The sequence below is a fragment of the Diadema antillarum genome, unplaced genomic scaffold, assembly GCF_040938485.1.
Source record: "Diadema antillarum isolate AM-2024a unplaced genomic scaffold, OU_Dant_1.0 seq00000878_RagTag, whole genome shotgun sequence".
NCBI lineage: Eukaryota > Metazoa > Echinodermata > Echinoidea > Diadematoida > Diadematidae > Diadema > Diadema antillarum.
In genome coordinates this window covers 247776-264554 of record NW_027271742.1, presented here as the reverse complement: position 1 = coordinate 264554, position 16779 = coordinate 247776, and the positions used below count along the sequence as shown (strand labels likewise).

The 16779-nt window shown below is 39.4% G+C and overlaps 1 protein-coding gene across 1 annotated transcript in view; it reads right to left on the bottom strand.

Moving 5' to 3' along the window:
* Positions 1-306: 306 nt before the first annotated feature.
* The window catches only part of LOC139740762 (gastrin-releasing peptide receptor-like), a 56325-nt gene continuing 39852 nt past the window's right edge, over positions 307-16779 (bottom strand). The window contains exons 2-3 of the mRNA XM_071651337.1: positions 809-1928; positions 307-404 (exon numbers count right to left, since the gene is read on the bottom strand). Of these exons, the coding sequence (XP_071507438.1) occupies positions 307-404; positions 809-1928 (1218 nt within the window). The remainder of the gene's footprint in view (positions 405-808; positions 1929-16779) is intronic.

The following is a 16779-nucleotide window of genomic DNA, read 5'->3' as shown; positions in this document are numbered from 1 at the left end:
AACCAACGGAAACTTTGACGTTAGCGCTAGACTTGTGGAGAAACGACGTTGAGGGCAGGTTGAAGTCGGTTGGTCCTGTCAGCAGACGGGAGAGATGCAAAGATGCGGAGAGATGTAACTTGAGGTCTTGCTGTCGGAACCATCTTGCTGTCGGAACCACCTTCCCAGCAGTGTGGGGTCATTCCTGCTTCTGCAATATGAATTTCTTTCTCAGCTGCATAAAATCCCCGTCAGTTGGAGTGCCACCAACACATGATTCCGACTGTGCCAGTGGAAACGGTGTATTTCTGTATTCCTTTGTCCTTATCAGATGTCGAAAATCTTGGTCTCCGCTATGGTTCTACTGCAGCGAAAATCATCCGAGTTTCGGGGTAAAAGTTCTAAGAGCCTCAGCATCACAGGTCCTACAGGGTGAAGCGAAACATAGACATAGTATTAATTGTCTCCTCAACTCAGAACCGCCTCTTAAAACAATATAATATAATGTTTGAATGCTGTTAGTTCACCGGGGAGAGAAAGTTCATTTCTATTCTTTAAAGTTAAGATACACACCAGCAATCTATCCAGTCACGCCTGACGAAAGTACAACACCAACAGATGGAGAATGAGTGGTGGTTAGTATCTGCGGCAGAAATAGTCGAAAAGGCGATGAAGGGTGCATGGTTTCGTATATAACACACTTGTGCAGAGATAGATGACGAATACGATGGGTTAGTTGTGGGGTGGAAGTCACAATACACCAACGGAGAGATGAGGGCAGTGTATGACAAACGAACAAATCAAGAGTACAATCACATGACTGAATTACTTGTAGATGGCTCCTGTATTTTAAGGGTGCTCTTAAGAGTCACTGATCTCTGTGTGTCGCAGCGGGCAACGTACCCGTTCCGCTTCCTCCCCGTCTTCTTGTCTGAACACGTTATGTACGCATTTAGATGGTGTCTAAACGATGAGCTCATCGCATACAGAACAATCGGGTTTATGCAGGACGCGATGTAATACAGCAGGGATCTGATTTCCAAGATATGTTTGAAAACGGGACTACTGAACGACTCCATGTTTTCAACATAAAGGAACCATGCCCAGTATATGTAGTTGGGTAGCCAGCACGCAGCGAACAAGACAGTGATGAGCATGAGGTTGAACGCGACGCGCATCCGAGAACGGTCGCTGCTTCCGCGTCCTGATGATCTGTTCCCGAGAATTCTTCGCTTGCGTAGGAGTTCTCTCGTGCACAGGGAGTAGAATATTGTCATTAGAAACACGGGCGCGAGATACAGCATGGTAAGCTGCACGATAAAGAAAATCTTGAATCCACGACTGTGGTATTCCACCGTACAACCGGTTAGACCCCAAGGTTTGGTCTTGTAAATGGGATAAACTGCAAACAAGAGGAGTGAGACAACCCAGATGATAATGCAGATGGCTATAGTATTTCGGCTTTCCCGAACGCTGCGTAGTGTGAATGGCTTGACGATCGCCCCGTACCTCTCCACGCTTATCACGGTGAGACTCAGGGCAGACACTGCGAAGGACACGTAGTAGACACCATGCTGGAACCTGCAGAACTCGAAGGACGAGTAGTACTTATTCATTTGAATCGCGATGGTGACGGGTGTGCACGCGAGGAGAAAAAGGACATCGCCCACGGCTAGGTTGGCGAGAAGGAGGTTGGGAGTCGTACGCAACTCACGAACCCGAGCCACGAGGAAGATTAGACTGATGTTCGCGGGCACGCCGACAACGAGTTGCATGATGAGGAAGGTGACAACAGCGACGTTGACCGGTGAGGATGGGGGTTGCTGCCAAGTCGTAGAATAGTTGGGGAAACCCGTGACATTGTCGACATCTTGGGCGACGAGGAGGCCGTGCGATGTATCAACAAAGGACGTTGTCATGGTCGAAATGGGGCCAGTGTTTCGCGAGACCTGCAGCGAAGAAGACGATCAAGAAAAGAGAACTTTTGAGCATTCACGTGATGCGAAATATTTTTGATCAACAGACATGTAGTTCTTGATTACAAACGTTAAGACATGTGACAATTAAGTTTGTGCACAATGTTGCATCGTAAGAGCACTGCAAAATTTAGAACCACACAGGGACAATTTTCGATTTCGTACTTAGGACCAAAACTTTGGAACACATTGCCACGAGAAATGCGTGAACAAAGCAAAAGATCTACATTTCGTAAATGCCTTGCAGATTTCCTACTCTAATAGATATTATACTGTATCAAGTATTACAACGTATTAGTTTTCTATGTTAGAAAATGAATGATGTACATTGTATAAATATTCACAGTCATTTCAACTAACCATGTAATAATTTTTCTTTTGTATTTAGCTTTTAGTATGAAGATCAAGGTGACCAATCTCGACTAGCACTTGTGCTAACTTTTGGTTTCCTTGTTAACAACAACAACTTTGTAGAATTATGCTACATGTATCATATTGAACTCTCAAATATCATTTAATCATGTTATTGTAAAGGAGTAACAGTTAAGTATATTTTTTCACATATGTATGTAGATACAATTGTGTTATGATTCTTATATGTACATGTTCAAAATGTTGTTGCTAATAAAACTTCAAACTTCAAACTTCAAACCCCACAAGAAGTGTTTGTTGTTGTTGTTGTTGTCAGATATTAAATGGATAAAAGCGGTAGCCTCAAAATTGAATTGAATCGAATATACCACCTTATATGCACACCAACTATAATTTCTCAATCAAATATTTCAAAACAGCCTTTTTCTTTACAGAGAGCTCCAAATAGCTTCTGCCCTCTTATCTTAATTCAATTCAAACGAAAACTATGTGAAGTCATATAATTATTCTTTTCATCTCACATCATATTTTTTTTCTTAGATTGCGCAGTGTAAAAAGAGAAGACATCCTGTGATGCTTACATGAAAACATTCCATTGTGTCGCATCGTGTTTTATTATCGTGTTATCTCATTACCACGTATGCTCTTTCAAATGCTTTGCAGTCACTCAATCAATGTGATGAACTGAACCAGGCGAAGAGAAAAGGAAGTGACAGCAGAAGGAGACACACACACACACAAAAAAAAAACCTCGGGGAGGGGGGGGGGGGTCTCCCTTTATCTGTTGTTGTTGTTTTACAGTTGTGCTACAGTGCTATTTTATGTTACTATAGTATTCTTGCGTTCCCTGTTTTCTTTATCCCTTCAAAATGCAACAGACACGCAGTATCATGCGCTTGTTTTCCAGTTTGTAGTCTGCTCTTTGCGAGAAGTAGCTCTCAAGCTTGTATATGTTATATACCATACACTCAGCGAAAAAAGAAAGTAAACGCTTTTTCAAGTTTATATTTCTCATAGAACATTTGGCTGAAAACTAAAGTATTATATACCATATTAAAGGTAATTCAATTGGCTATCAACCTGGTATGTCAACAAAAAGGGAAACTTAACGCATGAGTGAACACCTTTGTTTTTCTCTTCCAGGGCACAAAAGTAAAAATTGCAAAACTGAACAAGTTTCATTCATGTGTATGTGCTCTCCCATAGAACAATAAGAACAAAAAACAAATTTCACACGAAACGAAAAAAAAAAAACCTTTGCAAAAATAAACCTTTGATCTCTATTATATCTTTAAAGCCCAAAATGATCAATAAAGGCTAAAATTATGGAGGAAAATGAAGAATCTTATGTCAAATCTAAATTCAAATGAAATTAGAGAAGAAGTAATAGTAGAAATCTGAGGGGCTTTTTTCAAATTAGGAAATTGTAAATATTGTTTTGTTCTTGAATTTGTCTCATGAATTCTTAAACCACTAGATTAAAATAAGTAAATAAAGAAATTCTGCTTATTTAATAATCTGTATGCTTATATTATCCCCTATATGTCATTTGAAGTTTGACTTTTCGGAAAGTTCTTATTTTCCCCTTTAGTTTCCCACTTTGCTTTTCTTAGAGGTTTTGAAAACATAAAGAGAAAGGAAACTTGTTTTTGCTATTTCATTCATATCTCTTATTGTGTTAAACTGGTCTTTTGTTGTCAACGTTGTCGTGAAGGACATTTGCAAATGAAAGAGAACATGTCTATTTTTGCCATTTTTAATTATGTGCCTTGGAATACGAAAACGAATGTGCTCACTCATGCATAAAGTTTTCTTTTTAATTAACCTATGAGCTTAATAGCCAATTAAATTACCTTCAATATGGTATATAATACATTGATTTTCATTAAAATTTTCTATAAAAAGTATGACCTCGAAAAAGTGTTTACTTTCTTTTTTTGCTGAGTGTATATAATAATAATATTATTAATCACACACACACAGATATATATATATATATATATATATATATGTGTGTGTATATGTATATATATATAAGTTCATTTATTAATGCAATCTGGATATACTTACAAATATGGTGATTCTCTAATACACTTTATCAACTATAAATACTTTAACTGTGCTTTCGGCAGAAGAGATTTTTTTTTAATTTTTTTTTTAGGTCGAGGGACGCCATTTTAAAGAACTTGCAATAAAAACGCATTTTGCATTGTGTTGATTTATGATACCCTCAAGATCACTTACGTAACCAAATGAATTGGTTTCATAATTATGTGCCAGACGTTTTACAACGAATTTTTCTACTACTTTTCTTTAAATTTCTTGGACATGCCCATCTGCCAATCATTGCTAAAGTACTAATATATATGATTAACAAAAGACATTGGAATGCACCGTTCCCTTGGCTGAGCATTACCTTGCATGTTTCCATGTAACCATGGCAATGGAGGAAAACATAGAAGTTATGTTAGGACTACAGAAAAGCGCATTTCACTGTTTTTTTAAACCATATTGACATTTATATACAATAATATAGACAGACGGTGTCAATGGCAAAATGTTGCTTTGGAAGGGGTTTTGTGGTTGTATTAGAGTTTTACAAATTATTTGACACATATATTAGATAGATATTCATTTGGCAACATACTAGTAAGTGATTGTCGGGGAATCATGAATCAATGCAAGTCCATATGTATTTACACTGTATAGTCCCTTTAAGTCACAAAATTGACTATGTTGGTCTCTACGGGCCTAGAGCCACGGACTTCTTCACAGTAAGAGAGTCACAGACTATGAGAATCACAGACTGGGCATTGGGCCAGCAGTGGATATCGTCCCGATGTACACGGACTGCAATTTTTCTTTTCTTTCACGTATTGGCAAGTTTATGGCGGAGAGTAAATTTGTGATAGTTCATGAAAATTACACACCGAAACTACTGGTTTATGCGCATACATTATAAAGAGATAGCACATTACAGAGGGCATTAGTGAGAATTATCCACTCGATAGTAACTTTGGAACAGTCGGAAACACACGAGGCGAAGCCATGGGTATTTTGGACAGTTCAAAAGTTACGGAGGCTGGATAAGTTTACAAAACGCCCGACCAAATAATGTACATTATCTGTACCGCACTGTACAGGCAATGCTGACGAGTGGTTGTTGATACCTGTTGTACTTCGTGGTTTGATGATAACTTGACACTGGACTAATAAACCACAGTACACATATTTTGTGATTATAACGTGGGAACACCAGCGGTGAAGCCTTTATTCTTTGACCGCCGGAACCAGTGTGTCGAATTCTGACACATCACTTAGTAAAACATATAGTATACGTGCGCGCTGAACAAATGTAGTTCGTGCCCATTGGGCCTATACCACAACAACACCCGCCATTAGTACTCTAACGACCGGTAAAAGTAAAGTTGGGCCATTAGGCAAAATATAGGACTGATCAGAAAGCTCTCCCCCAATCATTTTAGCAGGATCTATCATATCACTATTTTGTAAAGACTGCTCACACAAACGTTTGTCACCCCCCCCCCCGGAAATTTAAGACTTCCTGAACGTCCAACACAATGTCATGTACAGCAAAGAAGACGCAGAGCTTAACACATGGCTACAGTCAAATCTTAGTCTCCATGACAATGCCAAAATAACATTTTTTCGTCAACAAGGGCTGAGCGAGAGTAGATGAGCTTGTACGTCACAGCTTCTTGAACGCTGGTCACCCTCCGCTTTCGCCGTAAATTCTTATTCGTCAGGTAATGTCACGATATAAAGGCAACCTGCCACACGGCTGAGGTGGGACGTCCGGCTTCTCCCTCGTTCGTCATAATTCAGAAGCCGGCAGAATCAGCTTTACGGCAGCTCTGCTATCAAGCCCGAAAGAGCAATCTCCTTCACTCTTCTCCGCCCACCGTGATCATGGCAACCATCGGAGACGTGAGACCAGATCACTTCGGGCCATTAACCCATTTCGGCGCCTCTGAAGTCGTCTATTTAGCTTCGTCACTTAGCAACAGATAGTAAAAAAGCACACAACAACAACACCAACCCCAAACACAAGCAACAAAACAGCAATGTCGGGATTATGCAAGGTATAACAGCATTTTGCGATATGCTTACGTTTTATCCTAGGATTTTACGTTTAATCCTGAAACTGCGATTATATTGGGACAAAATTACCTACCTGCTGAGGTGCGCAGGAGGTATCATAAGAATGCTTCTATACTCCTGCCAAAGTGCATTTTCGGTAGTAAGAAAAAGAACGAGACATGAAAACTCGTCACATTGAGGACGAGTTAGGTGATACGCTTGTGGTCATCAGATGACGGTCATCTGTGATCGACAAGAAAAGAATGTGATATAGGCACCTTGAAGTTATATTGAGCGTGCATGCGAAACCGTTTCTTTAACCACTCGGCCACGGGTCATCCACGGAAATGGTAAGACAAAAAAAACAACAACAATGTATAGATATAACAGGGGGAAAGTCAATGCCCACTCAACTAACGTGGCCGTGTGAACATCTATTGCATTGCTAGACGGAAAAGCGGCCTTGTAACGACTGAGGTCGCTATGCCATTTCTGGCAACTTGGGAAAAATACGTCCCGCAGACATAAAACCTATAATCGGCTGGTTTTGATACCTTGCCTTTAATCACAATTTTCAGTGTGATGACGTCATCAAATTACAAAACAATGACATCGTCTTGAAAGACAGTTCAAAGTACAACACCTCAGTTGTCGTCATTACATACTATGATTGGTTTGACAAAGTCAACCTGCAAAATTTTGCTGCAGTCGAAGCAATGTGGTCTCCAACACACAAAAAAGAGGGATATGGCGTGTGTGTGTGTCTGTGTGTGTGTATAGGTGTGTTTATATACGAACGTGATTTCTACATGGACGAATATGTAATACAAAATTGAAGAAAAAAAAAAGTAAAATAGCTAAGTATTTTGTTTCGTGATCTTGTGGGGTTCGAACCCGCAACCTCACGTCTCTGAGACGTCGACTTTATCCACTCGGCCATACGTCTCGACGAGAAAATATGGGGAACGTAAACTTATGTATGTGAAAGATACATGAGGAATCGTTTTGTCCACATTCCATTTTCATTAGGTGATACGCTATCAGCGTATCACCTATTGTGATTGTCAAAATCTCTCTTTATTAGGTGATACGCTATCAGCGTATCACCTATTGTGATTGTCAAAATCTCTCTTTATTTTTTTTTATTCTTCTTTCTTTCTGGACAATTTTGTGTCGTCAATATCTCAACAATGACATTACGGAATGACATGAAATTTTCAGTCAACATGTCTCATAACAATATCTAGCCACAATAAGGTTTTCATGACAGTAACATATCTATGACGTCATCTAGGCGCCATTTTGTGATTTTCGGACCTTGTCACATGATCGATCATAACTTCATAACTAGATGTCATTTCTGCATCATTTTCGGTGGACATAAAGTTCAGGTCACGCTCTATCTTACTTTTTAACGCTAGTTACCCAGGTCTTCATTACGCGCGCCTACGCGCGCGTCAAAATTTTAAAAGGCTCAAAACGACTTCCCAATGGGAAATCTCGAAGTTTCAGACAATTTTAAGCGTTTCAAACATTTTCTCGCGTGCGCGTCCGTCCGCGCAATTTCACGCGCAGAGGGCGTAACCAACATGAAAATGCAATTTTTTTGACTGATTTGGATTCCTGATACTTTGAGTAACAATATCCACTGATTTCCGATCGATGTTGACCTATAACAAAGGAATGCACTGGCGTCAAAGTTGAAATTCCGCGCGCGCGTCTTTCTGCAAATATAGTGAAAAAACATGTCTTTGTTTATTTCGCCATAGCTCTTTAAATCGTCCGTTGACCCGATATTTCTATTGCATATTACAAAAGCATATGAATTGTAAATAACATTCCTAGTATCAATATTGCCAGGAAAACGCGATGAAGTGATCATATCGTCATTTTGAATAAAAAAAGTGGAATTGATTTTTTTGAGGTACTGTTTCTGACATTCATTTGCTCGTATCTCTGTTGTTTAAGCTCAATATTATCCCAAATTCACATATGTTGTCCTTTAAACATTTGCCTTTCAAGTCCATGTCATGGTTTTGAAATTTGATGACGTCATCATACTTTAAATTGTGATTAAAAGTAAAGATGCAAAATCGGACAAGTTTACGTGTTATGTCTATGGGAGGTGATTTTTTTTAAAAGCATGCATTGACTTAACAACGTTTAAGCACCTTTATCTCAGCTGATTTTGCTTCATTTCCTCTGAAACTTTAGTATGTTGTAGCTGAGACAATAAGCTGCAGTAATCATGCATTTTATTCTTTGAAATCTCCTCATCAGATTGACAATTTTGCAGTTTAAAACTGAAAATGAAAATGGAATGTGGACAAAACGATTCCTCATGTATCTTTCATATACATAAGTTTACGTTCCCCATATTTTCTCGTCGAGACGTATGGCCGAGTGGTTAAAGGCGCCGTCTCAGAGACGTGAGGTTGCGGGTTCGAACCCCACAAGATCACGAAACAATTTTTTTTTATTTTACTTTTTTTTCTTCAATTTGTATTATATATTCGTCCATGTAGAAATCACGTTCGTATATAAACGCACCTATACACACACACAGACACACACACACGCCATATCCCTCTTTTTTGTGTGTTGGAGACCACATTGCTTCGACTGCAGCAACATTTTGCAGGTTGACTTTGTCAAACCGATCATAGTATGTAATGACGACGACTGAGGTGTTGTACTTTGAACAATTGTCTTTCAAGACGATGTCATTGTTTTGTAATTTGATGACGTCATTACACTGAAAATTGTGATTAAAGGCAAGGTATCAAAACCAGCCGATTATAGGTTTTATGTCTGCGGGACGTATTTTTCCCAAGTTGCCAGAAATGGCATAGCGACCTCAGTCGTTACAAGGCCGCTTTTCCGTCTAGCAATGCAATAGATGTTCACACGGCCACGTTAGTTGAGTGGGCATTGACTTTCCCCCTGTTATATCTATACATTGTTTTTTTTTTTTTTGTCTTACCATTTCCGTGGATGACCCGTGGCCGAGTGGTTACAGAAACGGTTTCGCATGCACGCTCAATATAACTTCAAGGTGCCTATATCACATTCTTTTCTTTGTCGATCACAGATGACTGTCATCTGATGACCACAAGCGTATCACCTAACTCGTCCTCAATGTGACGAGTTTTCATGTCTCGTTTTTTTTTATTCTTCTTTCTTTCTGGACAATTTTGTGTCGTCAATATCTCAAGAATGACATAACGAAATAACATGACATTTTCAGTCAACATGTCTCATGACAAAATCTAGCCACAACAAGGTTTTCATGACAGTAACATATCTATGACGTCATCTAGGCGCCATTTTGTGATTTTCGGACCTTGTCACATGATCGATCATAACTTCATAACTAGATGTCATTTCTGTATCATTTTCGGTGGACATGAAGTTCAGGTCACGCTCTATCTTACTTTTTAACGCTAGTTACACAGGTCATCATTACGCGCGCGTAAGCGCGCGTCAAAATTTTAAAAGGCTCAAAACGACTTCCCAATGGGAAATCTCGAAGTTTCAGACAATTTTAAGCGTTTCAAACATTTTCTCGCGTGCGCGTCCGTCCGCGCAATTCCGCGCGCAGAGCCCGTAAGCAACATGAAAATGCAATTTTTTTGACTGATTTGGATTCCTGATACTTTGAGTAACAATATCCATTGATTTCCGATCGATTTCGACCTATAACAAAGGAATGCACTGGCGTCAAAGTTGAAATTCCACGTGCGCGTCTTTCTGCAAATATAGTGAAAAAACATGTCTTTGTTTATTTCGCCATGGCTCTTTAAATCGTCCGTTGACCCTATATTTCTATTGCATATTACAAAAGTATATGAATTGTAAATAACATTCCTGGTATCAATATTGCCAGGAAAACGCGATGACGTCATCATATCGTCATTTTAGACGAAAAAAGTGGAATTGATTTTTTTGAGGTACTGTTTCTGACATTCATTTGCTCGTATCTCTGTTGTTTAAGCTCAATATTATCCCAAATTCAGATATGTTGCAGTTTGAACATTTGCCTTTCAAGTCCATGTGATGGTTTTGAAATATGATGACGTCATCACACTAGAAATTGTGATTAAAGGTAAAGACTCAAAATCAGACAAGTTTACGTGTTATGTCTATGGGAGGTGATTTTTTTTTTTAAACCATGCATTGACTTGACAACGTTTAAGCACCTTTACCTCATCTGATTTTGCTCCATTTCCTCTGAAACATAAATATGTTGTAGTTTAGACAATAAGCTTTAGTAATCATGCATTTTATGTTTTCAAATCTCCTCATCAGGTTGACAATTTTGCAATTTAAAACTGAAAATGAGAATGCAATCTGTACGGAACGATTCCCAATTTTTCTTTGCAACTGTATATTGATCGAATCCACGCTGCCACTTGTGAGAAATTGAATAGCGCCATCACAAGTCGACACTGTCACAATAGTATTTACATTTAAGTTTTGCACTCGATCTTCAGGACAGCAATGTGGCATAATCTGTTAGCGCGCTGGTTCTTCATAACGCCATACCGGAAGGCGAGAGGTTCGACCCCCGCAGGACTTTTATCCGTTCTTTCTTCTTTTTTTTTCTCTCTTTTTTTTTCGGCAGTTCAGCTTTACTCCGATGTCATTTATCGTATTATTTTATCAAGTGTACGTAACCCGTGAACACGGCTGCTCTATTTCCCTTGCTTTGTATTGGAGTTTGGAGATTGGGTTTGCTTCAATAATTTTGTCACACTTAATGTTGTAAATTTCCCCTTGTTACAGTGTCCCGCTTGCCACGATTCGTTTTCTCTTTCCTTTTCTCTTCATTTGTTCTTGTTATACTGTAGCAGGATATTTAGGAACGTGTTCGTTTACATAACTAACATGAATGGGAACTGAATTAATTAACTCTAGTCCAGGTGCATGGCGTCTCGCTTATCTCTTTGGAATTCCAGGTTATTGTTTGACCAAATAACGGAGTTAAAGACAGGCAGGGAAGGAAGTGACTTGATATTGCTTCATAATGAGGAATTTCGGGCAACACCTTTCCAAGTGTAGTGATTATGACGGGGTTCTCTGTCGTTTATTTTCGTCATGGCTGTTTCACTAGTTAGCCATAGGTGATATTATGTTGCTGGCATCTGGGAGAATAGAACAGATCAGTACCAAACTGGAATAGCCCTATAAGCAATGTGGTAAGCGTTCAATTTTTTGCATCATCTTTCTTCTATAAAGTCAATCACTACTGATCGAAATACGCAATATAATATGACACGTTCCACTGGTAGTTTAGGCAAAGGGAGTTAATGCATGATGCAATGATAAATGTGCTACCATTGATTTTAGAGACGTCATTGTGGTGTGGTACTGGTGATGGTAAGGGAACCATAGATTGCTTTTAAAGTAATGAGACAATCATTGGACCTTTGCATCAAGACCGTATTCCCATCTAGAATATAATGCATGTTCGTGCGGCGTTTTTTTTTTTAATCCTGACGTGGACATTTTTTTTTCTTGTTTTTAATTTAAGAATGTTATATCTAAATTTGTTTCTTTCCCCTAACATTTGTTTTTTGTTGAATATAGAGTTAGACGTTCCGTGATCGAGTAGAAGAGCAGCGATTTAGTTACAGTTTCAATGCATCTTGTTTACCATCTTCTCTGACATTAAATTGATGGTTTTTATATTTGACATTGTCTGTCTATTTGCCAGTTTATGCTCATAAACCACTGCTATAACAACTAATACATTTGCTTCACCTGTCACACGCAATGACATGGATTGCAGTTGTGCATGCAGTTTTCCTTTTGCCACCTCTCGTTTTTCTCTCCCCTTTTCCCTCACTTTGGTTTTGTTATACTGCAGATGGGAATGATTACAATAGCATAACCCAACTTAAAGTAGGAATGAGAACTGAATAAATTAACTCTGGGCCAGGTGTATATAGCGTCTCGCTCATCTCTTTGAAATTTCAGGTTGCCATTGTTCGACCAACGGAGTTGAAGACAGGCTTTATGTTGCTATAGAGGTATCTCGCGCCACATGAATGGAATGCATACGCTGTTTAGTATTAGTAATACACTTTTTCATGCCCATCCCTGCCAATAAAAGTGTGTTTGACGGGGTTCTGTGTCATTCTGCCTACGAGAAAGCAAAGTTTTATTTTCGCCATGGCTGTTTCTCTATGCGTAGCCGTGGGTGATGGGTGTTGTTGGCATCTGGGCAGTAAAGAACCGAGTATCATGCTATAATACCCCCCCCCCCCCGTTAGGTTCTAAGCGTTCAATACGGTGATATATCTTTCTTCTTTATTATATCGATCACTGCTGATGGAATTACAGAATTATGTTATGACACGTTTCACTCAAAGCTTAAAAAACAAAGTTTATGCACGATACAAGTAATGGTGCATGAGTCCTATAGGCCATTGATTTTAGATGAGAAATTATGATATGCCTAAAGTAGTGGTGTCATTGATTAGGAATTAATGACACGATTAAGCACTCCTTCCACTTCTAACTGTCCCCTTTGAATGTGTGTCGATCACGTGAGATCGTCATAAATTATCATTCACGTATAAGCTTACGTTCAAAGTGTACTCTTAGTTGGAGGAGACCTATAGTTACATGGTTAAAGGTGATGTTTTGCCCTTTTCTCTTTAATTGAGGTATCACTTTCGTCCAGGATAAATCACATTCTCATGTAAACAGACTCACTTGCTCTATATCCCCTGTTTTGTATCGGAGGCTTCATTGGTTTTACTGCTGGTAAATCTCACAGGCTTGTATATAGTTGTAAGAGCTCTCTGAACTGATCATTGTGATAGCAAGATTAGAGGGAGTCATATTGGTTATGTAAATAATGGTCAAAGGTCATGTTTTAAAAGGCCACTGTTAAAGCCAGGATGGTTATAAACACTTAATTGTCATGTTTTATTTGTACGTGCCGAGGATCACTTGGACCCCGTTTACAGTGCGAGGCTCGGCCGCGTTCGGTGTAAACGCGCAAAAGGCCAAATGCGGGGCCAAAATTGGCCTCGCATTAGGCCACGCTCTGGAGGTGGTCTCGGCCGCGGCCGAGCCGCGGTCGCGCCCGGCCTTTTTCTCAGTGTAAGCGCAAACTGGGCTAAATGCGCGGCCAATTTTAGTCTGGCTTCCAAACCCTCGCCTGTACTATTTCGCTATTCAGGATATTAACTACTTCAACGTCGAAAACTAGTATAGTTTAAGGTGGTTTTGTCCTGCAAAGGATTTTCTCCTTCGACAAAGGCCTTTGCCCGAACGGCGACTTCGTCGCCACGGAATTCAGTTGGCAAAGGATCTGAAAACCAGACAATACCAAATTGCGTTTGTTTAAAAGGGTAGAGCGCCACTACGACAAAATATTGAAAGGTTCGAATCAAAAGCGCGGCCGAGCCCGGCAGTGTAAACGGACTAAATTGCGGGGCTCGGCCTCGCAATTGAGGTTGTCCTTGATTGCAGCTCGGCCGCGGCTCGGCCCAGCCCCGCACCGTAAACGGGGTCTAAGTTTATGCACTGTAAGTACTCAAAAAGTCCGTAAATCGACTTAGTCGCACACGCACAGAATTTCCACTTAGTTTGTGTGACAGAAAAACAAATGTGATCTGAATAATGTAGGCCCAAAAAAGTTCAACTAAGTATCTCATTAGAACTTCAAGGTTCTGTATTACATTCTTTTCTTTGTCGATCACGGATGACCGACATCTGATGACCCCAAGCGTATCACCTAACTCGTCTTCAGTGTGACGAGTTTCATATCTCGTTTTCATTTTAAACTGCAAAATTGTCAATCTGATGAGAAGATTTCAAAGAATGAAATGCATGATTACTGCAGCTTATTGTCTCAGCTACAACATACTAAAGTTTCAGAGGAAATGAAGCAAAATCAGCTGAGATAAAGGTGCTTAAACGTTGTTAAGTCAATGCATGGTTTAAAAAAAAATCACCTCCCATAGACAATACACGTAAACTTGTCCGATTTTGCGTCTTTACCTTTAATCACAATTTAAGGTATGATGACGTCATCAAATATCAAAAGCATGACATGGACTTAAAAGGTAAATGTTCAAAGTACAACATATCTGAATTTGGGAAAATATTGAGCTTAAACAACAGAGATACGAGCAAATGAATGTCAGAAACAGTACCTTAAAAAAATTAATTCCACTTTTTTGATTTCAGATGACGATATGATGACGTCATAATGTATTTATGGAAATAATGATGCTTGAAACGTTATGTCCAATTTATATGCTTTTGTAATATGCAATAAAAACATAGGGTCACCTGACGTTTTAAAGAGCTATGGCGAAATAAATAAAGACATGTTTTTTCACTATATTTGCACATAGATGCGCATGTGAAATTTCAACTTTGACGCCAGTGCATTGCTTTGTTATTTGTCAGAATCGATCAAAAATCAATGGATATTGTTACTCAAAGTATCAGGAATCCAAATCAGTCAAAAAAAGTGCATTTTCATGTTACTGATACGCTGTGCGCGCGAAAACGCGCGGACGGACGCGCACGCGCAAAATTGTTTGAAACGCTTAAAATTGTCTGAAACTTCGAGATTTCCCATTGGGAAGTCGTTTTGAGCCTTTTAAAATTTTGACGCGCGCAAACGCGCGCGTAATGAAGACCTGGGTAACTAGCATTAAAAAGTAAGATAGAGCGTGACCTGAACTTTATGTCCACCGAAAATGATGCAGAAATGACATCTAGTTATGAAGTTATGATCGATCATGTGACAAGGTCCGAAAATCACAAAATGGCGCCTAAATGACGTCATAGATATGTTACTGTCATGAAAACCTTATTGTGGCTAGATATTGTTATGAGACATGTTGACTGAAAATTTCATGTCATTCCGTAATGTCATTGTTGAGATATTGACGACACAAAATTGTCCAGAAAGAAAGAAGAATAAAAAAAAATAAAGAGAGATTTTGACAATCACAATAGGTGATACGCTGATAGCGTATCACCTAATTATGGTATTATACTCATTCAACGTGTAAAGGGAGTGGCTTAATGACTCAGTCTTCCTTAATGTTTCGTATCTTCTTCTTCTTTTTTTTTTTTTTTGGTTACTTTGTCCGCATTTCGCAGCGAGGCAAAATCAGAGCCGAACATATTTATTGTGGGTAGCTGTGGGATCATGGTTAAAGATGTCCTCTGCAAAAGGTTACCTCATGACAACAGTGAGTGTTTCCTGTATGCATGTTTGGCTCTCATCACAATTTCGTTCGGGGAGTTACCGACAAGTCAGCAGCAGCCATAAAACGAAAGCAGCAAGAGATTTACGATGACGCAAAGTATTGGAATGGAAAATGAAAAACTTTATATCAATTTATTCATTATTTCATTTCACTGCACAGAATAGAACTTCTTCTCCCTGTTCGGAAGTATGAGGACATAGTGATCATGTTCATTCAACATCAACTTTAAAGACCGGTAAAGGCATTGCAAGCACGCACACGGGGTCTATTGATCATGCCCACAGGGGTCCGGTCTCGTATTCTCGTAAATGATTAACGAGAATATTCATCATTCGCTCACATTTCATTTCCACACCTATTCAGTAACTTTCCATTCAGCAACCAACTTCTTCATAGGTGATTTGGCTCACTCGGTTTGCCTCCAGAGGACCCGGGTTCGATCCCCGAGTCTCACTGAGCAATATTTTGTGTAACCACACCGTCCCCTTTAATAGAAAGAGGCAAAACACTCTGTCCCTTGACATGCTTGAATAGGACATAAAATGGGTGTCCCGTCTGTGAGAGAGTCACAACGCATGCACGTTAAAGATCCCGCCTCATTCACTCATCGCAAAGAGCAGGGTGTGGTCCCGCCTCACATCCATCGGAACCCCATAAAAGACGGGCTAGTGCAGCTGAATATGGGTTATCAAGCCATCGTCTCCGAAGGAAAAAAAAATCAGCCAACAAACCATATTGATCAAAGTTAAAAGTTAAGGTATATAGTTGGACTGCTTCTTCATACTAAACTGACTGGTTTCCCTCCATACTGTCATCAGCATTTTATCCATCGTATCGACGTCAAGTAGTGTCATCTGAGTGTTAATCTAGTGCGCGAACGCTGCCGTATGTTATATTGAAGAAACGCTTTGCTTAATCATGCTTCTTAAGCATAATCTAATGTATTAATGTTCTATTATTCTATTTGTTTGTTTGTTTTTTATTTTGGTCTCGAAGGATGACAGAAGCTGCACTGAAACTTCATGAGCTGTCCCTGAATCGTAACTTCAACGATTTGATGAAAAACGTTGCAAGGTATAATACAAAAGATGTTCACGTCAACGTTT